The 23,119-nt window shown below is 46.1% G+C and overlaps 1 protein-coding gene across 2 annotated transcripts in view; it reads right to left on the minus strand.

Annotated features, from left to right (window-relative positions):
• PIP4K2C (phosphatidylinositol-5-phosphate 4-kinase type 2 gamma) overlaps positions 1–23,119 on the minus strand; it is a 58,645-nt gene that overhangs the window by 24,389 nt on the left and 11,137 nt on the right. For both annotated transcript variants that reach the window (XM_048490935.1, XM_048490936.1), the window contains 4 exons: positions 19,216–19,313; positions 15,935–16,031; positions 11,565–11,711; positions 8,962–9,108 (listed from right to left, as the gene is read on the minus strand). In XM_048490935.1, the coding sequence (XP_048346892.1) occupies positions 8,962–9,108; positions 11,565–11,711; positions 15,935–16,031; positions 19,216–19,313 (489 nt within the window). The remainder of the gene's footprint in view (positions 1–8,961; positions 9,109–11,564; positions 11,712–15,934; positions 16,032–19,215; positions 19,314–23,119) is intronic.

Below are 23,119 nucleotides of genomic sequence, written 5' to 3' on the forward strand. Positions count from 1 at the left end.
GGATGAGAGAAGCCCAGACGCATGGTTTCCCAAGTATAGTGCGCTATCTGCTCCGCGCCCCCACCATATGGAACCTCAACTGTGCCTTTTCATTGAACAGTAACCACTTCAGAGTATGTACTACTGCAGACACAATAAGCACCGGGTGTCCACTGCCTGCAGATCTAACTGCAATTACAAGTGAAATGCATCCCTTTATAATAGGTACATCACCTGTCTTCCTCCAGACAAAACTGCATTTCTCCCGTGGCCTGATGTCCACCCACACCCCTCTCAAAAATTGCTGGCAATTCTGAACAAGGCCCTAGTTAACTATAAAAAGAACTATATAACCTTGCCACAGGAGAATTTGCTTTGGGGTCAGCTTTAATGAGGTGTAGCGACGGGGTGGCAGGCAGAGCTGGCGGATGTGATCCATCCCCCTTTTGTATCTGCAAGAGGCTGGAAGTTTTCAGCACACAACCAGTAGCTGACCTTGCATTTGAAATCGGTCGTGTATTGAACCCATTCCTGGAAGACAGTGGAACCATTTCATTGCAACAGGAGGAAGAAAGGGGAAGAATATATGCATCATTCATTTCCTGGCCGTTGCCGGGGCAGAGAAATACAGTCCGTCAGAGACTGGGTAAATTACAAACTGTAAGGAGTCCCAGGACTCCTGTTTTTAAGAGACTCCATCAGTGATTCCTCACATGTGAAGCTGGATCAGCTCATCAGTCCAGCAAGGCCAATGTTGTCCACTGAGACAGAAAGTGGCTCTCCAAGGTCTCAGCCAGAAGTCTCGTTGATCAGCTGCCGCCTGGTCTTTTTAACTGGAGATGTCAGGAATTGAAACCTCGATCTCTCGTCTATGCAAAGCAAAGAAGCTTCTCACTGGGCTTACTGGCTCCTCAGCTGGCCCAACCATTAGAGGGTGTAAATCCATATGCAAAACTCAAGCACAACCAGGAAGAACTACAAGGAACCTTTTCGCTAGTTATGCTAAGCTAGTTAATACCTGTTCGGGGAGGGAACCACAAGTTATTTTATATAAAAGATTTAGAAATAAATGATCAGCAGGAAACGCAGGAAGTAGTGTAATCATGTAAAACTCCAGTATAAGAACATAAGAACGTAAGAACTAGCCTGCTGGATCAGACCAGAGTCCATCTAGTCCAGCACTCTGCTACTCGCAGTGGCCCACCAGGTGCCTTTGGGAACCCACATGCAGGAGGTGAAAGCAATGGCCTTCTGCTGCTGCTGCTCCTGAGCACCTGGTCTGCTAAGGCATTTGCAATCTGAGATCAAGGAGGATCAAGATTGAGTAGTCCATGTGGATCCGACTTCCTTCCTCCATAAATCTGTCCAAGCCCTTTTGGGTAAAATGCTAATAATCCAGGTTAGTGGCCATCACCACCTCCTGTGGCAGCATATTCCAAACACCAATCACACGTTGCGTGAAGAAGTGTTTCCTTTTATTAGTCCTAATTCTTCCCCCCAGCATTTTCAATGAATGCCCCCTGGTTCTAGTACTGTGAGAAAGAGAAAAATTTCTCTCTGTCAACATTTTCTACCCCATAAACATTAAGAACCACAAGGAATTTTTGACTGGTTATGGTAAGCTAGTTAATGCCTGTCTGGGGTGGAGAGTCATAGGATGTGTTAAAACAGTCACTGTTATAGTGAGAGAAGACATCTTAATTCAACACAGTCTATGGTACAGATTTCTGCAAAGTTTTCAGAAGGCAACTACCTATGGAGGCCTATTCTCTCGGTGGAGTGGCCAGATCCCCACTGTGGGCAGGAATCCCCCACTTTGAGGGCCCTCTCCTCTGCACTGTTCAGCTGGCCAGTGGGGGACTTACCAGTGGTAAATTTAGGCCTTGGCCTGATCATCGTGATGATACCATGGTATTTCTGCAAAACTCTACTGTTACCAGATTGACCCATGGTGGGGGCTCTGTTTTACGAACAACGGTCCGTTCTGCATAAAAAGACATCTATGGAATGTCTGTAAAAGAGGCAACTATGTTTTTTCACTCCACACACCCAAAACACACCACACACCATCCCTGGACTATCCACTCTGAGGAGACAAAGGACTCCATCTCCATCCCTGGACTATCCACTCTGAGGAGACAAAGGACTCCATCTCCATCCCTGGACTATCCACTCTGAGGAGACAAAGGACTCCATCTCCATCCCTGGACTATCCACTCTGAGGAGACAAAGGACTCCATCTCCATCTCCATCTTAAAAAGAGGAGGCTTCTGGTGTGCTTTCCAGACAGTGAAAGCGTCAGAGGGGAAAAGAGGTTTTTTTTCTCACCCGACAATTTTGCTCTCGGGTCAGTTTCACCCTCAGCCTGCGCCCGACATTTTGTGTGCACCTGAAAGGCTGCCATTTGCTGAAGGTTGCCCCAGGACGTCTGCAGCAAATGGCGGCAGCTAGTATCCCTCCAGATGCACACAAAATGTCAGGGGCAAGCTGAAGGTGAAACTGCCCAGTTGGATGGGAAAAATAAGATGCCTGCTGAGCTCTGCATCCCACGCAGCCAGGCAGGAGATGTCTTGCAGGTGGCTTAGGGGAAAAGGAGAATTTGGAAGTATTCTCCAAAAAAAGATGCCTTGAGCTAAAATAAGGTGTCTTGAGAACGTCTTGGGAAGAAAGCTGTGTGGAATGCCATACCAGGATGCCTTTTTAACCTTATTTAGGCTGTGTCTGTGCCTCTACCCATCCTGCCAACCCTTGGGGTGCCTAGCAATGCCAAACCAAAATGGGGAGCCCATTCTCTGCATTGGCTAGTGTACCTACAATGACACACTACAAACTTGCCTGGACTTGCCCTCACCCATATCTGTCTTGCAAAATACCTGTCACACACTCATCCTGAAGGAATTAAGAAAACACAATACCCCTGCCCTGGAGAGTGTTTCCATCTCCATCCCTGGACTATCCACTCTGAGGAGACAAAGGACTCCATCATCCCTGGACTATCCACTCTGAGGAGACAAAGGACTCCATCTCCATCCCTGGACTATCCACTCTGAGGAGACAAAGGACTCCATCTCCATCCCTGGACTATCCACTCTGAGGAGACAAAGGACTCCATCTCCATCCCTGGACTATCCACTCTGAGGAGACAAAGGACTCCATCTCCATCCCTGGACTATCCACTCTGAGGAGACAAAGGACTCCATCTCCATCCCTGGGCTATCCACTCTGAGGAGACAAAGGATACCAAGTGTTCCTGCCAGTATTGTATTAATCAAAAAAACTTCCTCTGACTAATCTCTTTCTAATGATCACCTTATTTTCATTGCCATTGTTTTATATTTATGATCAACTCAGCACTCTGTCCACCTTCAGGCACTCAACCTATTATAACCAAGAGATAGACATTAACCTTAATGGGTTGAGTGCTTAGCCTGATGGGCTAAGCAGTCAAACCATTAAGGTTGATGTCTATCTCTTGGTTATAATAGATTGAGTCTAGTTATTGTAAGAGTTATGTTTTAATGTTTTTGTGTATTTTTTTCTTTTGTATTTCATATTTTTGGTTTGTATTAATGTAATAGTAGTGTGAAAGTGTATGTGTTTTTTCTTGTTTGTATGTTGAGAAAATAAAAAAATCTACATATTAAAAGAAAGGCTGATGTCTGTCTCTTGTCTTTCCTCAGAAAGGCAGGATTCCCCTTTGACCTGGGAGATTAAGGGCCATTTTGCATAAACCTGAGGTTTCCTTTTTCCCCTATAAGAAGCCCCTCTCCTAGTGCCCAGTACTCCTGAGCCTGACTCTGGGGTCCAGCTGCTGCTGTGTACCACCTACCCCATTTCCTTGGAGCCAAGGTCGCTAGACTCTGCTTCACAGACTCAAAGCCACTTCAGAATCTGATACGGTATTACCCCTAAGAACCACTCCCCAATTCCTCCACTATTCCCAACCTATTCCCTCAACACTGCTTATATCCTAGGACTGTGTATGTGTGTGTGTTCTGCTGCTTTGATTATTGTGTGCTTGTGTACCCCGATTATCCCTGAATAAATCTGTTAAACATTATTTTGCTCATCTGTGGATTTTCTTGCAAAAGCTGGTTTTGGTATATATAGGCAACAAAGCCTGCCCAACCTTTTGCTAAGGCGTGGTTCTGAACCTTCCTAATGCCGCGACCCTTTAATACAGTTCCTCATGTTGTGGTGACCCCCAACCCTAACATTTATCCATTTTACAGATGGAGAACACTGATGCAGAGAGTCTGCGTTAGGTGACTTATAGTGAAAGCCAGCTGCTTCATTGGACCTGTAAGGGGGCAACCGACTCCACCATCAGGTTGAGAACCGCTGTGCTAAGCCAAGAGTCTCCTCCACTAATTTCCCATCCATTTCAGGTAACACTGATAAAACAGTTTTTACCACAAGAGTTATCCAAAAGTTAGAGAGTCTCCCATGACTTCAGCAACGTGATGGCATCATTCTGAAAATGACACCATCTTGATGACAGTCTCCGTCTGCAGCTGGGAAGTCCCCACCACCCGCCCCAGGTACTATGGGGGACTGGCAACCCTACATCTCGGTGAGCCACAGCAAACATTCAGCAGTCTGGTAAAAGTGCCCAGACCGTCAGAGAGTGATGTATCCTCAGCCACATACAGTGCTCAAAGCAGAACTGGATGCCTGTCTTGGAAGAGTCAGTAGAGCCAATACATTTTAATGCATTCTCGTAACGTAACGTAACAAGCCTTTATTGGCATAAAATAAACATACAAAACAAGCATACAAAACCTGCCCACCATTGCTCACAGTCATAGACACTGGTACTAAAATATATACATGGTCCTTCTGTAACTATAAAACATTCTTTCAGCTAAGTTGACTCACTTAAATGTCATTGGATACTGATAAAAGCTAGAAAAATTACTGCTGGCTATATGTGGTCAGTAATACATAGACATTGATTGGTATTCATCTAGACTTACGTCTATTATCGTTAGCAGAAATTTTGCTACATTCTCACACACTGTGGGATCCATGTTGTTCAAAAGCATAGGTATCTTAAGAGCATCGGTTAGATTATTGTACAGAAATGGGATAAGTGCAGATTGCGACATTCTGATTTTTTTTGGCAAAACCTCCTTTACACAAATGAAAGAGGGTATGATCGAATGTCTCCACCTGACCCATGTTGCATGGACATAGCCTCCTCTGTTTATCAATTTGTTGATATCTGCCATAGAGCAGCATAGAAGGCATTAGATTGAATCTGGCCAGCATTAAGGCTCTTCTTAATTTAGGGTTGGTGATCCAATGTAAATAATTGGCCATGTGTCCTTGTTCAATTGGAATAAGCAGGGTCAGGGGGGAATACGTTTTCCTCGCAGCCGTTATCATATCCCGATACTCTTGTTCTAATAGCTTTGTTTTCAAGCAGCTATATGCTTCTGATAGGGAAAGAGGGGCTAACAATGCATTCAATACAGAAGGGTCAGAAGAAGCTCAAAAGGAATGCAATGCCAAAGAGTCACATCTCACTCCAGAAGCAATGCATAAGGGGACTAGGATAGAAGATACCTGCCTTGAAAGACTGAGCCGATTGTTTCATTATTTATAAAATGCCTCCCAAGTCTATGGAGCTTTCGAGAACAACAGAAGCAAGAGACATACTTGCCCCAAGGAGCCTACATCTAAATTTAGATTCCAGAAAGGAGTGGGGAGAAGACGTAGGGAGGGAAAGGCATAACTGAACAAGGAACGAACAAAAATAAACAGAGGTTCACAGCCTTGGGCTTCGCTTTAGCCAGGGCCGTAGTGTAAAGGCTTAGATCTAAGGGCTTCACTGAACAGGAGAGCTTCAAGTCCATGTCTGGAAAGGAGGGGGGGTGGAGAAAGCCTTTAAAGAGAACAGCAGAACCTTCAGGCAGTTCAGGGTGATGATCTGCAGGAATGAAAGCATTCTTTATACCACTTTTTGATCTTGCTTTCAAAGTGGTTGTAGCCCAAAAGTACACTGATATACAAAAATACCTAAACAGACCAGAACGCAAGATCAGTATACCAGGAGCAGTCCCCCATTAAGCTCAAAGCGAGGCAGTTTCTGCGACAGAACCAAGCATTTTTCTGTTCTGTGTGTTTTCACCATAGGCAACATGTGCCGTGAATCTGTGCTACCCTGCTTCCTTTGCACAGCATGCTCCCACTCATGTTCAAATGCATCAGAGCTAAGCCCGGACTCTCCCATATCCAACCTCTCACTGCTCTTTTTGCATGTTGAGAGTATGACACCACAAGCCTCAAGCAAAGATGGGCAAAGTCAAGTTCATCAGGAACGCTACTTATTTTCCGGGGCTGTCCAGCTTGCACGGTTTCATGCAAATGCAGGATCTGGGGCCCAGAGAATAATCTTGGCTTTTCTTGAAAACTCAACAAGTTTTTGGTCTCTATGGCTATAAAGATAAACAAGTCTGAAGATGTGGAATAAAATCTCACAAGATGCGTACAGGAGAGCAGGATTTCCAGTGGTGCAACATAGTTCCCAACTCCCCTTCATAGAATACGTTCTACAAAATAATGATAATGTATACTAACTGCAGAATTCCTCCAGGACAGTAATTTTGATTTACTTGTACACAAGATCCCACTGCTGCTTTATGCAACCCTCACATACATACATACATACATACATACATACATACATACATACATACATACATACATTTATTTATTCATTCATTCATTTATTCATTTATTCATTTATTCATTTATTTATTTATTTATTTATTATTGAACTTATATATCGTCCTCCCTAGAGGGCTCAGGGCGGTTTACAACAGAAAAATAAAAGCACACATCATACAATGGTGATGGTGTACATTAAAATACAGCGTCCAATCATAAAATATGTCAAACAACTACAGCAACAGTAGATGGCGTCCCATAATTAAACTCCCCTAAGAGGGAACAGTAGGGCCCCAGTTGTTAAAATAGAAGGTATTATTAAAACATGACACTTGTGCAGTCCTTTGGGACAGTTAGAGGAAGGATATTTCTCATCCTTCTGATACTTTTGTTCAGTGGCAGGATTCAGCCGGTTCGAACCACTTCACCCCTCCCCTCCCTTGCATGCCACCCCTCCCTCCCCTCCCTCTGCTTGGGTGGGCGGGCCCTGTCCAGATGCTGGGCCCCCTCCCTTCCCTTGCATGCCACCCCTCCCTCCCCTCCCTCTGCTAGGGTGGGTGGGCCCTGTCCAGATGCCAGGCCCCCTCCCCTCCCTTGCATGCCACCCCTCCCTCCCCTCCCTCTGCTAGGGTGGATGGGCCCTGTCCAGATGCCGGGCCCCCTCCCCTCCCTTGCATGCCACCCCTCCCTCCCCTCCCTCTGCTAGGGTGGGCGGGCCCTGTCCAGATGCCAGGCCCCCTCCCCTCCCATGCATGCCACCCCTCCCTCTCTTCCCTCCTCCACTCCCCATCCTTTGCATGCCACCCCTCCTCCTTCCTCCCCTCTGCTAGGGCGGGTGGGCCATGTCCAGATGCCGGACCGCCTCCCCTTCCCTCCCATACATGGCACCCCTTGGTGGGGATGGCCCTCGGGAGGCCTGGCCCAGGACTGTAGGTAGCAACTCCAGAGGAGGTCCAGTTTGGCAAGTCCAGCTTCAGGCTCTGGCCATTCCAGCTAAAGAACTCTTGTAGATTCCCTAGAGCACAGGTGTCAAACTCGCGGCCCTCCAGATGTTATGGACTACAGCCTGCCCCATCATCCCCTGCCAGCATCATGCTGGCAGGGGATGGTGGGAACTGTAGTCCATAACATCTGAAGGGGCGCGAGTTTGACACCTATGCCCTAGAGGAGCCCCTTGGGCGGCCTGGATCGAGGAAAGAGCTGGGTGCAACCAGTGGAAATCCTTCATGACATTTCAGGCAACTCCCCAAAGCTACAGATAGCTTCACACAGCAAATACCCCCCCCCCCACACACACACACACCTGCTTGCTGCAAGGCTCAGTCCAGGTTGTTAACATGGTGCTTGTATGCAACCAGTTGTTAAATTAGTTGAATCCCACCAGCGGAACCAGTTGTTAAATTATTTGAATCCCACCACTGCTTCTCTTGAACTATAATCCTCAGTAAGAGGACTATAGGCAGTGAGTCAAGGGTCTCGGCCCTGATTCTATTGCAACCCAAGCCTTAAAGCAGGTAAAAATTTAACATTGTCCCTTGACAAGACCTTTGACACCCATATAAGTTCTTAACACCACAGTTCACTGTGAGCACCAACAAACTTAAGGCAGGGATTTCCAAAGTCAGGCCACTTGCATTCAGGCAACAGCTTGACAAACAGGACCCCCCATCAGGCTGATGCACTGTCTTTTAACTTCAGACTGCTCTGACTCTGGCCCCTTCCGCACAGGCAAAATAATGCGTTTTCAAACCACTTTCACAACTGTTTGCAAGTGGATTCTGCCATTCCGCACAGCTTCAAAGAGCATTGAAAGCAGTTTGAAAGTGCATTATTCTGCATGTGCGGAATGAGCCTCTATCTCATTGATGTGCAGGCTGATACTCTCAGGGAAACTTCTTTCCAACCTCCTTTTCATACCTCCATTCAATTGCATGACTCTTCTCCATCTTGCAACTATGAGGTCAGGATGCAGATCCTGTATCTCCCTCCATCCTAGTTAATTAGAATAGACTGGGAAACTATATTTACTCTATCCTCTCCAGAAACTGAACTCCTACAATACGGCTGTAGGGAAGAGCATTTTTGCGAGGAGATTGACAAACCTTATCAGGAGGGCTCTAAACTGAGTGAAGTGGGGGAGGGAGACAATATTCAAGTGGGAAGGAGTTCACCTAGTACTAGAGAGAATAGGCTGAAGGTTATAGAAAGAGATGAGCGAATAGTTCAAAAACCCAGCAGTGAGGGAGATAAAACCTTAAATAAGCACCCAAAGGGGCATGAACCAACGCCTTAGAACTGATAGCCCCGTACCTTCAGATCGTACTTTCGGTGCACAGTGAGCCTATGGCTGAACATGTTCCTCATGATCAGGATGTAACTCTCCTCATTGTCCACGCTGACCCGGTACATCCCCAGAAACTGGGGCAGCAGGGTGGTCCCGTGACATTTCACAATATACTGGAACGAGAAGACACAGAGCACCATTTGCTAACTGTACATACAGCTTGAAACGAATAACATGTAATAATGTCACTTGTTCACAGCTTAAAATGGATAACAGGTTGCCCAAGACCGGGGGATGATGGCAGTGAACAGAACAGAATAATTTATTACGGCCAAAGGCCACAGAAGTTAATGGGATGACCTCAGTATGGAGAAGGTAGATCTGGAAACAGGAGCCATGTTTTAGGGGAGAGTCCAGTTTTCAGAGTACAAGCTCTCCTGCTTTTAACTTGAATGGGAAGTAGTTACAGACAGGGTCTGGAAGGATCTCATGAGCCCTTGGTGGGGTGGTGGTGGTAGGGGAGTTGGGTACCAAAAGCGGCACTCTTGAGAATTTCAGAATCACCTGAAGCCAACTTCCAAGATCTAAAGAAAAGAGCAAAGTGTGCGGATGGCACCTTTGCGGGTATTCCAGAAGAACAGCGAGGACAATCTGCTTGTGGCACCCAGGATTAAAGGAAGAGGAGGAGTTTGGATTTATATCGTACCTTTCTCTCCTGTAAGGAGACTCAAAGGGGCTTACAATCTCCTTGCCCTTCCCCCCTCACAACAAACACCCTGTGAGGTAGGTGGGGCTGAGAGAGTTCTGAAAAACTGGCTAGCCCAACGTCACCCAGCAGGAATGTAGGAGTGCGGAAACACACCTGGTTCACCAGAGAAGCCTCTGCCACTCAGGTGGAGGAGTGGGGAATCAAACCCGGTTCTCCAGATTAGAATCTACCTGCTCTTAACCACCACATCACGCTGGCTCTCGAAATTTTCAATGCTGTAACCCATCTGTTAATCGCAATGCTTTCCCACATACTCCCCGTGTTGCCATCATTCAGGTTCCCAGTCGTTCATCTCCAAGCTTGGCCTCAGCCCTCAGAAAAGCAAAAAACTACCCTGTAGTCCTTGGTTAACTGGAAACTTTGAAGAAAAGGACATACTGTAGAGCACAGGTCCCCGGCGTGGTGCCCATCGGAAGAAAAGAGCTTCGACTCTCAAAAACTCATGCCCCCCCAAAATCTTGTTGGTTTCCAAGGTGCTACTGGACTCAAATCCAGCTTTTCTAGCATGGACCAACAAGGCTATCAGTTTCAATTTCACTTTTCCAAAATTTCCTAGTCCCTGTCATCAGGAGTTAGTGGAAGAAGTCTAGGAAAAAAAACAGGCACCTGCTCCTCGGCTCTCAGCAAGAGGGAAATGAAAGAGACTTCAATTCCTAGGGGGAGGGAATCGAGGCAGTGGTGCCCGGGGCAAACTGTAGCCCTGGGCAAAACCTGAGTTGGATGTCTCCTGGGCCACCCAACTCCACCTACGCACCAAACTTTTTTTTTTTTTGCACCAGGACATTGGCGCCTGCCTGCAGGGGGTGCATTTTAAGACATATCAGCACCAAAATGTCAGCATATCATCAGGAGACTGTCCTTATGCTACTCCCCAAGTTTGGTGAGGTTTGGTTCAAGGAGTCCAAAGTTATGGACTCCCAAAGGGGGTGCCCCATCCCCCATTATTTCCAATGGGAGCTAATAGGAGATGGGGGCTACAGTTTTGAGGGTCCATAACTTTGGCCCCCCTGAACCAAACTGCACCAAACCTTGGGGGGTGCCATCATCTCCAGATGATACCCTTGAATATGGCAGCCGATATTGCATCCGCTAAAAAATGCACCCCCTGCAGGAACATCCTAGAAATTTGCCCAAGAATCTTTGTTCTGCATTGAGTTTTCTGCATTGCTGTCAATGGGGGTTGCAGGCTGTGGGAGGCACATTTCTGAAGGCACAGTCTCAAAACTTTCAGGGTCTCATCAAGAGATTGCCCTAATGATACCCCCCAAGTTTGGTGCAGTTTGGTTCAGGGGGACCAAAGTTATGGACCCTCAAACTGTAGCCCCCATCTCCTATTAGCTCCCATTGGAAACAATGGGGATAGGGTGACCCCCTTTGGGAGTCCATATCTTTGTACTCCCTGAACCGAAAACCCTCAATGCCAAATATGGGGGGTAGCTATGAAGGTATCAGTCTCCTGATGATACGCTGAAATTTTGGTGCCGCTAGCCTAAAAACAGCGCCACCTGCAGGCCAAAAATGGAAAACCACTAAAATACCCAAAAACAAACCCAGCATTTTGATGCCCCCCACAAGGTGATGCCCTGGGCAGCTGCCCACCTTGCCCAATGGGCATTACGCCAGTGGACAATTCCTACGGACTGTGGAGCACAATTTCCATTTCCCAACTCATGGCTAGCAAAAAAGACAAGAGCGGAACCAAGTTTTTTAAAAAATATTTTACCGAAACTTTTCTCATCCTGCATGTTTTATTCAACTTGTAGAACGAGGCTGTTCCTGCGGCAGAATCTGAATTCTCTTCCCAGCACAGAAACACAATACCCGCGCACAAAAGGAACCATGCCTGCCAGCTGACGTTACCTGGTGGTAATGCGAGAGGAGACTGTGAATGTCGGCCACGTCTTCACTGGAGATCACCTTTATCACCAGTGTCTTATCGTAAGACATGAGGACCCGCCCCCCGCCTCCCTCGCTCTCGTAGGTGGGGGAGCTACGTGTCAGTGAAACCTGGAAGAGTCAAAAGGAAAATGAAGCAGTGAAAGCCAGGGTCTGTCCCTGCAACCCTGGAGGATTGTTTAATTAGGAATGTAGGAAGCCAGGCTAAGAGCAGGGAATATGCAGTGGAACATTAAACAATATGGAAAGAAGGCCAAAGGCACAGGCAGATTTTGGAAGGCTCCTTCTCACCAGCTACTCCTGAAAGATAAGACCATCTACTGGGGCTTGAAGAAGAAACTGGGATTTCCCATGAGACCAGAAATGTCAGGGGAAAGCCTAGTTTTCTACTCAGCGTGTGAAGCCATAAAAGAAAAGATAAAGGAAAGAATGTCCCATTTCATCAGTGGTAACATATAGCAGACTGGTTACATATATCTTGTAGTGATTACACTGAGGTAGGAATGCATCTCAACCAACTAGATACAATCACTGGCAATATATTTTGTAACACTACATTGAGTTAGGAATGCATCTCAATCAACTATATAGTTGCTTTGAAATCTTGTCTTGTTTTGTATGCCAATAAAGGCTCGCTGTTGTTGTTATCTCAATCAACTAAGTGCAATCTCTGACACAGAGTTTGGAAACAATTGCACAATGTATAATCTGTCTGTGGAGGATTTCTCTTCAGGAGTCAAAAGAAACACATTGGGGGGCGGGGGGGTTGGGATCAGGTTGGAATCCATACCCAGTTATATAAGGAAAATGGCTCTAAGGTTTATGGAGTGATTTCTAACAGGGAGAAACCTCTGGCGAAATGACTGATTCCAGGCCAGTTTAACAGACAAACCTGGAAAGCGTATTCCTAACTCTTACAAGTAAAAAAAAAATGTGTACCAGAAACTTAAGTTTAAAAAACTGGGGCTTCCTCGACAGGTGATGCATCGAGCGCCTGAGACGGCAAAAACGCCGCCTCAGGCCGCCATTCGGGCATAGGGCGAAGCGTATCGCGAAAGCCGCACTGCCAAGGCCGCTGGCCGCATTTCAGAGCTTTCAGGAAGCGCCGCTGGGGAACGCCACCGGCCGCTGAGCTTAACGGGCAGAAGCTTCGAAGATGGCTCCCCATCCGGCATATCTATTTTAATCTCCCGCCATACGCTAAAGTTTAAAACGTTTCGCCCTGAGAAGCGCTGCGAGGCCAGCGCATCCAGGTTCTCAGCGACGCCGAGGCCCGGGACATGCCGGGTCGGCCGGGCACTGGTGCTCAGCGCCGCTGCCCAGTTTTTTCCAGGATCAGCCCGCAGGCGACGTCCTTAGCGCTGCCGGTCGGCATCGAAACGTTAATTCGCCGCCTGACGGCGGAAACGGCCGTTTAAAAAAGTTTAAAAAACAAAAAAAAGACCGCCAAAAGGAAGCCTTCTCACTAGAAAATAATGATTCAAACCCTTGCATATGAAACACCTTGAAACATTTGGAAGTATCACTTGAACTTAACCATCTCAATCTTCTCAGTTCTGCTATCCTGTTACAATCTTCGTTACCTATTATGAAAAATTGCTGACTTTTAAATCCCACAAAAAGAGACAAAACTATTTGAAGCTGTATTCACAAAAAGCCCCTCAAGTGCCAAATGTTTGTATTCACAAAAAGCCCCTCAAGTGCCAAATGTTTCTGACCATCATATTATCCAAAATAACCTCCTCCATTACACCTTTCCAACTTTCCTCCATTACACCTTTCCATTACACCTTTCCAACTTTTAGCTTTAAAAGGGGCTTGGACAGATTTATGGAGGAGAAGTCGATTTATGGCTACCAATCTTGATCCTCCTTGATCTGAGATTGCAAATGCCTTAACAGACCAGGTGATCGGGAGCAACAGCCGCAGAAGGCCATTGCTTTCACATCATGCATGTGAGCTCCCAAAGGCACCTAATGGGCCACTGCGAGTAGCAGAGAGCTGGACTAGATGGACTCTGGTCTGATCCAGCTGGCTTGTTCTTATGTTCTTATGTTCTTATTTTATCACTCCTCCCTTTCCCAAATGCTAAAGTAGCCACCTAAGAAACAAGACCCCAGGAAAATGGCCAAGCAGAGCCCTCCTTCCCTGAATGTCTCCACTGCTATACTATCCACTGGCTTCAGGCAGTTATGAGGCAGCAAGCACACTCCCAACATTCAGCTTGGCCAATCCCCAACAAAGTCTCCAAATCTTTTGCTTTACCAAGACTTCCTTCTATACCTTAGCCCACGGGTGTCCCCTGCTGGTGTAGCCAATTGGCCATGCCAGCAGGGGCTGATGGGAATGGTAGTCCATGAACATGTGAAGTGCCACCGTTGGACACCTCTTCCTTAGCCCTTTAGGATCCATACAGAACAGACCTGCAGAAAGGTGTCCTGCCCTGTCCATTTCGTAGAGGTTTAACTGCATGTTAACAGCCTGAATAGCCTAAATTTGCCTGAGCTGATTTAGAACTTTTAATCTAAGCAGGGTCAGCCCTGGTGAGCAAGTGAGACCACGAAGGAAGTCTGGAGTGGCTACGCAGAGGCAGGCAATGGCAACCCAACTCTGCTCACCTCCTGCCTTGAAAATCCCTTTAGGGTTTACCATATGCTGGTCACAACTTGATGGCACATTATTATTATGGATGGGATGTTACTGGGCAGCATGACATGAAAAGCTCCAACTGCCTATTTCCACACATTACACAGCCACAGGACATGATCCCCCATGCCAGCTGGAAAAACTAACACAGAAGCACCTACAGTGGTCCAAGGCGGATGCCTTCACAGAGGTGAGGTCTGGCATGCAACCTGTACAAAGGGCCTCAGAAACCACCCTTCTTATGAAAGCCTATGACATCATGTCCAAGATTATCTTCTGACATCTTACAGGACAAAACATGTGACCCTTGGGCCATTTGGAGCCCTTCGGGGATCGGGCGGTATAGAAACTGAAACAATAAATAGAAACTGAAACAATAAATCAGGCTGTCTATGGTCTACCTGGAGGGGCTGCAACTCTCCAAGGCCTGAGACAGACAAGGGGGAGCCCCTCCACCTGGCGCCCAAGATCCTTTTAAAATGGAGATGCCAGAAACTGAACCGCGGTCTTTCTGCATGCAAATCAGGTGCTCTACACCTCAGTCACAGTAGTATCAGTTTACACACTTCTAGTATTATACTGCAGGTATGGAGAACAACACCAAAAATACTTCAGGATTCAATTTGTTGCTGTCCTTACAGCAACTCTGTTAGGTAGGTTACTATTATGCTAATGGGTTGGATCCATGCAGCTCCCACCCACCCTCCACTCTTGCTCCAATACTTTTCTTGTACAATAATCTCCAATCCCTCCTGGCTTTTATCCATGCAAGTCCAATGATCTGCAGCATACCTTTTTAGGTAGTTGAAGTGGCCCCTCCCTCTCTTTTTTACCAGTGAAAAAGCTGATTGGATCAAACCCCACATTTGAAGAGTGGACTGAGGCTGCAACCCTGTGGCTTGCTTTTACACCAGAAGTGATACCTGAACCAGGGGCTCCAGCGTTTAGTCTCTTAACCACTGAGGAGCCAGAATATTGCACACGGACACAACAACTTTGCTGAAGCCAGTCAGTCTGTGGGTACTTCAGGTATTCAATACCTGAGTGGAAATTGCCAGGGTACTCGAAACACATATGCTGTTTCGAGTACCCTGAGGGAAGAAAGCAATCCAGTTCAAACTGCCTACAATACCAGCTTTTCTCAAGACAGCTTTCCTGAAACATTCATCCACTGAGCTTAACAGTAATCCAGTCACCTAGCTACTATGAGTCAAGTAGAGCAATTTATAACTTGCCAAATTCACTCCTCTGAAAATGTGTATTAAGGGAGTGTTTATTCTACTTTCCAACTGGGGTTCTCTGTGACCTGCAAAAATCAAAACACTTCAATAGGACCAGCAAATAAATAACAAAAAAATATTAAAAACAATAATCCCAAACACAAACCTTCAAATTCAGCAATAACAAGCCACAAAATCAGACAATGCACCACCTACCTACCATCCTTCTTATATCAGAAAAAGGCCTTCCTAAATAAAAAACAACAACACTGTAACTGTTCCTAAAAGAAAGGCATGAACTAGATTGGCTGGCACCTCTTGGGAAAAGTCCTACAATGGTGGGACCTGCAGCCTTGTCGTTTAAACCTCTGAACTGGTTGGAAAAATAGATGGTAATTGCCTTGTTGAGCATCTAGACTGTTATACTAGATTCTTCAGTGTTTGAAAATGAGAACGAGATCCGCTCACCTGATAATCCAGGTCATCAATGTTGAAGCGCTCACGGAGATTGCGGAAGACCTGAGGGCAGTACTCCTTGAACTTGAAATGGCTGGGCAAGGTCTCCCTGCAGGAGAAACAGAAAGAAGTGGCTGCTACAATAAGAACCTCGTCTACAAGCGCAAAAGAGCTACATATTTCAAAGCGGTTAAGGAGGCCTGTACCACACCAGACAGAGATGAAAATGATATTTTCGACTGCTCCTACATAATGAAAGGTTCCCCACAACTAAACAAAAGCAAAACAAGACTAGTGGATCTGACAAAGCATCTCTAACCCTACACACTCCATATTGTCTACTTGAAGGAAGCTTTTAAAAATAATATGGGACAACCATTCAGACACCATTGTTCAGAACAACCATTCAAGCTCTCTCACAGTGAGGTACTAGTGGGTGGAGTAACTGACTAGGATCTGGGAGTCCAAGGTTCCAGTATCTACTCTGACATGGAAGTTCACTAGGTGACCACAGGCCCAGTGACTTTCTCACAGTCTAGCCTCCCTTACAGGGTTATTACTGGGAGGTTAAACTGGAGGAGGGGAGACCCATGTCCTAAACCACTTTGGGTGTCACTGTGGAGAAAAGCAAGAGTACAAATATACCTCAGGACTCTCTTCCCACAGCTTCATGTGCCCACGGCTTTGTTTTCTCCTGGTTAGGAGACAAGCTCACCCTTAGAACACCTTTGTCAGAACTCACTATCACACACAGGCCCTGCTTGTTTCTGTATTAAAAAGCCAGGCTGACAAGGGAACAAGGCTTTACCAAAGTAATAGCTACCCAGTCAATCTAAGCATTATCTCAGTAATCTGTGGCTCATGGCCCATAATCTCCTCACCATTAGCCTCCTGTACCACATGGCATAATCCTCCAGCAGTATGTGACTGGATCCACTATTAGTCAGGGAGAAAAGGCTTCCTTCACTGTTAACTATTAGAGTTTAGGGGTTCGAAGGAAAACCAGGGTCGCATGTAGATGTTCCTTTGGAGGAACCAGCCACTAATGGTGCCCCTTCCTTGGCCCCTAACATTTGGGCCGCTAATCACCTAATGAGACTTGCTATGCCTCTCTTTACCGTGGGGAGGGAGGGATTTTATATTATTGGAACGCTGGACGCCACCTTAAATCTTAAATCTAAATTTAAATTTTGAGCTTTTATATTTGGAATACGTACTGGGAAATTTTATCGCTGCTTTTAAATGTTTATTTAATTTACATTGCATTTTATATGTTGTACACCGCCCAGAGCCCTTCGGGGATGGGGCGGTATAAAAGTCTAATAAAATAATAATAATAATAAATAATAAATTGTTAGGAATGCATCTCAATCACCCAGATGCAATCCCCCTGATGCCAGGAACATATCTTGAAAAGGGCAACCAAGTAATTAAGATGTTGGAGCACCCTTGCTATGTAGAAAGGTTGAAGAGTCTGAGACTATTCAGTTTAGGAAAAAAGATAATTAAAGTTTGTGAAATTATGTATGGGATGAGGAAAGAGGATAGAGAACTTTCTCTCCCTCACTCAGGGCACCCAATGCAGTTGATAGGTGATGGGTTTCAAACAGAGAAAAAGGAAATATTTCTTTACTCAATTAACAGTTGAATTATGGAATTCAGTAGTGATCACCCTGAGCACACTTGGCTCTAAAAGACAGGATCATGGAAGAGAGATCCAGCAATGACTACAAGCTACCAGGAGAAGAGAAAACCTCCACAAGCAGGGGCAAAAAAACCCTCTGAACATCAGGAGAAAGCCTCTATGTCAGCTCTTCAAGACAGCTGGTTGGCCACTTTGTGATGATGGACTACGCAGAACACTGGTCTGATCCCGCAGACAGATATTTTCCTGACGTTTTATGAGTAAAGTATTGACCAGGAAGAAAAAGTATCTTGAACGACATGATCTTGAGGAAGTTCAGTGCTCACTGCTTTCTGTGCATTGATTAGGTATACAGAACATGTGTTTTTAACCCAGGATCACAGTTGTGCAATGACAGGTCTACTCCGTTATTTCTTGTTATCATGTTTTACCTCTGTGAAGAAACTATTTGTCAAGTGTACATATTTTTCCCATTCTATTAAAAAGTTTCTAGCTCTCATGATGGAGAGATAAAATGCAGTGGTTGGTCACAATAAAGCCTCCCAAGCATATGAAATCCATTTCATATGGCCATACATTTCAAATGGCCGTACAGGGCCATTTGAAGTGGGCCCGACAACAAAATGGTTGCCGCTGGGGGAAGGGATCCAATCGGAAACCACTGGAAGGTTCTACAAGATGTCAAGAAGTTCTCAGCCAAGAATGTTCTTATGATGGAGGCAGCTGTTTCCAAAGGGATGTGTTCCTTGTAGACATAAAGATGATAACTCCTAGGCTACTCCAAATGAAATGCGGGAAAGCCAGGAACAGTTCTTTGCATTGTTGAAGAAGTCAGTGAGCACCAGCTAACATATTGACAGATGCCATGGACATTGTGTTGGGGATCTCGATAAATGGTATTCCAACTGTCTAGGCTCCCCTTTACTACCCTGAATAATCAAACTGGGATGGAAGGGCAGGACTTTAAAACAAAAACAAACAAACAAATGTAGTCAGGGTTGTCAGTCACTGGATGCTTGATGGAAGCCAAGGGACACATCCAACAGGTCTTGGGAAACACACAGAAAGGAGATGACAGGGTAAAAGGACAAGGCCACATACATGCATGAGAAGCCACCAGTTGAGTATCTGCCAGAGGGACAGGGTGGAGGGGTTGTCAATTGACCCAGGGCGCGCCCCCCCCCCATTGAATCACATGCTCCTAGCAGCTGGGACGGGAGCCTGCTGTGGGCCGCCCCTCAGCCCGGCCCCGCCTGAAGGAGCAGCCCGGCGGGGGCCGGGCCAAGGAGCAGCCCAATGCAGGCTCCTGGCCTGGCTGCTCCAGCCTGCATTGCCAGGCAGGGACCACCACCTAAGGCAAGTGAGGTGCGGGGGACCACTGCCTAAGGCAAGTGAGGTGCGGGGACGCCCGGAGCAGGTGTTGCCCCGGGCGCCATTCCCCACCAGTACACCTCAGGAAGCCACATTCCTGTGGCTGGAATACATGACACGCAAGCCTAACGGTGGCAGATCCAATTCACAACTCTTCTAACACCAGGACCTCAATGAGACAGAGTCCTGCCCATGACGATGGGGCAGAACCTTCAGGCAAAGCAAGGATTCTGGAGGCCCTCCAGCCTTACATTCTCAGACCTCAGCAGCTCCTCACCTGTTGAAGAGATGATTGTTCACTTTTACTTTAGAGCTGGCTTTGAAGTCATCAGGGAGCAGCATCACCGGTTGCGGGACCTGGCTCAGCTCATTGACCTGAAGCAGAAGAAGCAGAAGCAGAGCACAGTTGACTCCGTTGGCAGGAAATAATGACAGTCCACCACAGTGCCCCTACAGGGACCCCCTCGACTATAGCTCTCAAAGGCAAAATCCCAATAAACGGTTTGGAAGCCTTTATTTATCCAGAGAATCAACACCCCTGAGGTAAAAACTGACTTAAATTTCTCACTCTTGGGTCTGTGTTTGAACACCTGGAGAAGCAGCTGTACAGGGTCAGCAGCACCCCAATGTCAAGATCAGGCGGTATTCTGCTCTCTCTCTCTCTATTGCAAAGATTCTGTCAAACATCCTCCCATCAACAAGTTTGGGAAGAGATGCTTTTGGTTCAGAAAAAAATACAACAGACAAATCACTCAGCAAGTAGCAAGCAGCAAAGGAATGAGGCGGCAAAGAAGCTAGGTCCGTGGTGGCGAACCTTTGGCACTCCAGATGTTATGGACTACGATTCCCATCAGCCCCTGCCAGCATGGCCAATTCAGGGGCTGATGGGAATTGTAGTCCATAACACCTGGAGTGCCAAAGGTTCACCACCACTGAGATAGGTGGTAGAATAACCCACATTACTGGGAACATTTACCTAGGTCCGTGGTGGTGAAACTTTGGCACTCCAGATGTTATGGACTACAATTCCCATCAGCCCCTTCCAGCATGGCCAATTGGCCACACAATCCACACAATTGGCCATGCTGGCAGGGGCTGATGGGAATTGTAATCCAAAATCTGGAGTGCCAAAGGTTCGCCACCACGGACCTAGGTTAAAACCTCCCCACAAACAGACAGCTGCCTAACAAGCAGGAAGGAAGGTAGAACTCCTTTCCATGCTGCACTCTATTATGAGCGGGGAGATGGTTTTTTCACACAAAGGTACACCAAAAGGTAGAATCGCACAGCCTGCTGTCTCATTCTCCTGGTCCAAGCCCTCTGATCTGTTACTTCAGACAAGGGTGGCCAACCTCCAGGTGGTGGCTTGGGAATCTCCTGGAATTACAATTGATCTCCAGACCAGTCCACTAGAGAAATCAGTCACTGTGAAAGATGGGTCTATTGTATTATATTCCACTGAGAAAAAAAAACTCTTACCAACCAACTCCTCTTCAGCGGGCACCCCAACATCTCCAGGTATTTCTCAACCCGGAGGTGGCAACAACCCCTCCTGAGAAGTAGGTTAGGCAGACAGGCTGTTAATGGGCCTAAGATAACCCAGTTATCTACCAGGGGTGGGGGAGGGGGAGGGGCTCAAACCTGATTGTCCCTAGGCCCAAGGGAATTCACACTTGGTAGCTGAGCCCCCTTCTGTATGTAAACAGATGTGAGAACAAGCCGTACTTCCAAAAGATAAGGAACCCTTTTATTATTAACATCCACAAGCAGCTCTCTCTCTCTAGTACAGATAATCCTTCTTTATAACCACAGCTATACTAAACACTTCCAGTGTTTGAAGAAGACTATGGCACATTCCAAGTCATGTGTTATTTTTAAAGCTTTCATTCCCATTCTAAATACTACCTGACAATCAAGCCACTATCAAGAGATGTAAAAGGTTGCTCTGCTTTCATCATATAGTCACATTTTTTTAAAATGGTGAAAGGTACATATTCATCTCTCTCTCTCTCTCTCTCTCTCTCTCACACACACACACACACACACACACACACACACCCCCAAGCTGCGCATTTAAATGTATTTTAATGCAGTTAACAAGAATGGGTTTCAAGCTATGGTTTAAAGTGGTGAGAACTTGGAGCTGCTTCACAAGAGATGTTTAAGCTTGCCAGGATATCATCACATCTTATTTCACAGAATGCCAAAGCAGCACACCTAACAACGAAACACGTTAGAGGATCATAAGTCCCATCAGAAATCTAACTTGTAAACCACACTCCTCCTGCTTAAGGGACATTCCACCCCTCCATGCATGCACATTACAAAAAGTATAAGGCGTAAGATGCCCTCTGAGACCTGCCACGTCCACTGGAGAATCTGCATGTCAAAAGAGCATATTGAAAGGCAATGAAGGCACTTTCAAATTCACATCCATAGTTACTCCTGGGGCCATCAAAATCAGGGTGGTTAAAAAGCTCAAAGGTAGAGACCCCCCCTCCCTGACTTTTCAACACATCCTTTTTTGCATATCCTTGCTTCTATCCTACTTCTAAACACATGGAAATTCTGCACAAGCAGCCAAATTCTACACTAAGGCCCATCCAAATTTCATACAACTAAAGCTCAGTTAGAGCCAGTGTGGTGCAGGGGTTAAGAGCCACGGACTCTGGTCCAGAGAACTGGGTCTGAATCCCCACTCCTCCACATGAAGCCTGCTGGGCATCCTTGAGCCAGTCACAATTCCCCCCAGAACTCTCTCCCCACACAGAGGAAGGCAATAGCAAATCACCTCTAAACAGTGGGGTGTTGCGTGGTTTCCGGGCTGTATGGCCATGTTCGAGTAGCATTTTCTCCTGACGTTTCAACTGCATCTCCAATCAATCCAATCCAAAAACCTTTATTAGGCATAAACCAGAAGTACCATACATTCCAAGTACAAAAACAGGATCATTGTTATATATCATGTAGAACATGGATTTAAAATGTAGCAACTGCTTCAGAAATTTCTACATTAGGGCTGTTCAATAGCTTAGACATTTTTAGTTTGTCTGAGAGAAACATAATTTCTAGAGGGAGTAAAGCTCCCAGATCGGTTCTAATATCATTATACCTCGAACAGTAAAGCAGGATATGAGAGGGATTGAGTCCATAAGGCTGGGGACAGTATTCCACAACAATCAGCCGTGGGATGTTACGGAGACGACCTTGACGACAAACAGAGGGGAAATGGAGTTGCACCTTGCTCCTTTGGTCCTCTGTGGACTCCATCTGTACTTATAATTAACAAGCTGTTCTAAATATATAGCAGGGCTAGATTTCGGGGGTGTGATCCCAAAGTATAGAGGAGAACAGGAGCTTTGTGCAGCACTCAGGAGAGATTGGTATTCCTGGTCGTACAGTCTGATCTTTAGATGATGATAAATTTCCGTGGCGGTAAGCATATGTAGAGACTCCCATGAGAAACCCAAGGAGATTTTTTTTTCAATACGGAACCACCACTTCGAAAGTTGAAGCTCCCTCATTTCTAGCAAAGATAAACTTTTTGGATTGGTGCAGAAGCATAAACCAACTGCATCTGTGGCTGGCATCTTCAGAGGATTCTCTGAAGCACAGATGCAGGCGAAAAGTCAGGCGAAAATGCTACTAGAACACGGTCATACAGCCCGGAAAACACACAACACCCAGGTGATTCCGGCCATGAAAGCCTTCGACAATACACTTCCAAACATCTGCCTTGAAAACCTTACTGTGGCCCCCATAAGTCAGCTGTGACTTGAAGGCACTTTCTGTTGCCACAAGGCTTGGTTCTTTCCCAATTACAGTGGTACCTCGGTTTTCGTTGGTAATCTGTCCGAAAAGAATCGATGAAAACCGAAACCGATGAAAACAGAGGCAAACTTTTCCATAGGAATCAATGTAAATCCAATTAATCCGTTCTAGGCACTCAAAAAAACATACCAAAAACACATTTTTTGGTGAATAAACATAGTGTTTAATGCTGAAAACAGTAACAAACAATAACACTAGGACCAGCTTCAGAGCCAGTGGAATTCAATGTCGCACTCATTGCAAAGATGTCCAAAGATGGTCTTCGTTTCTGACGCCTCTTTTAAGATTTGTCTGAAATGGTTCGGCAAGACATTGGAAACATTAAACAAGTTTGGTATAGACATGGCCTC

The sequence above is a fragment of the Sphaerodactylus townsendi genome, linkage group LG03 (genome assembly GCF_021028975.2).
Source record: "Sphaerodactylus townsendi isolate TG3544 linkage group LG03, MPM_Stown_v2.3, whole genome shotgun sequence".
In the NCBI taxonomy this organism is placed as follows: domain Eukaryota; kingdom Metazoa; phylum Chordata; class Lepidosauria; order Squamata; family Sphaerodactylidae; genus Sphaerodactylus; species Sphaerodactylus townsendi.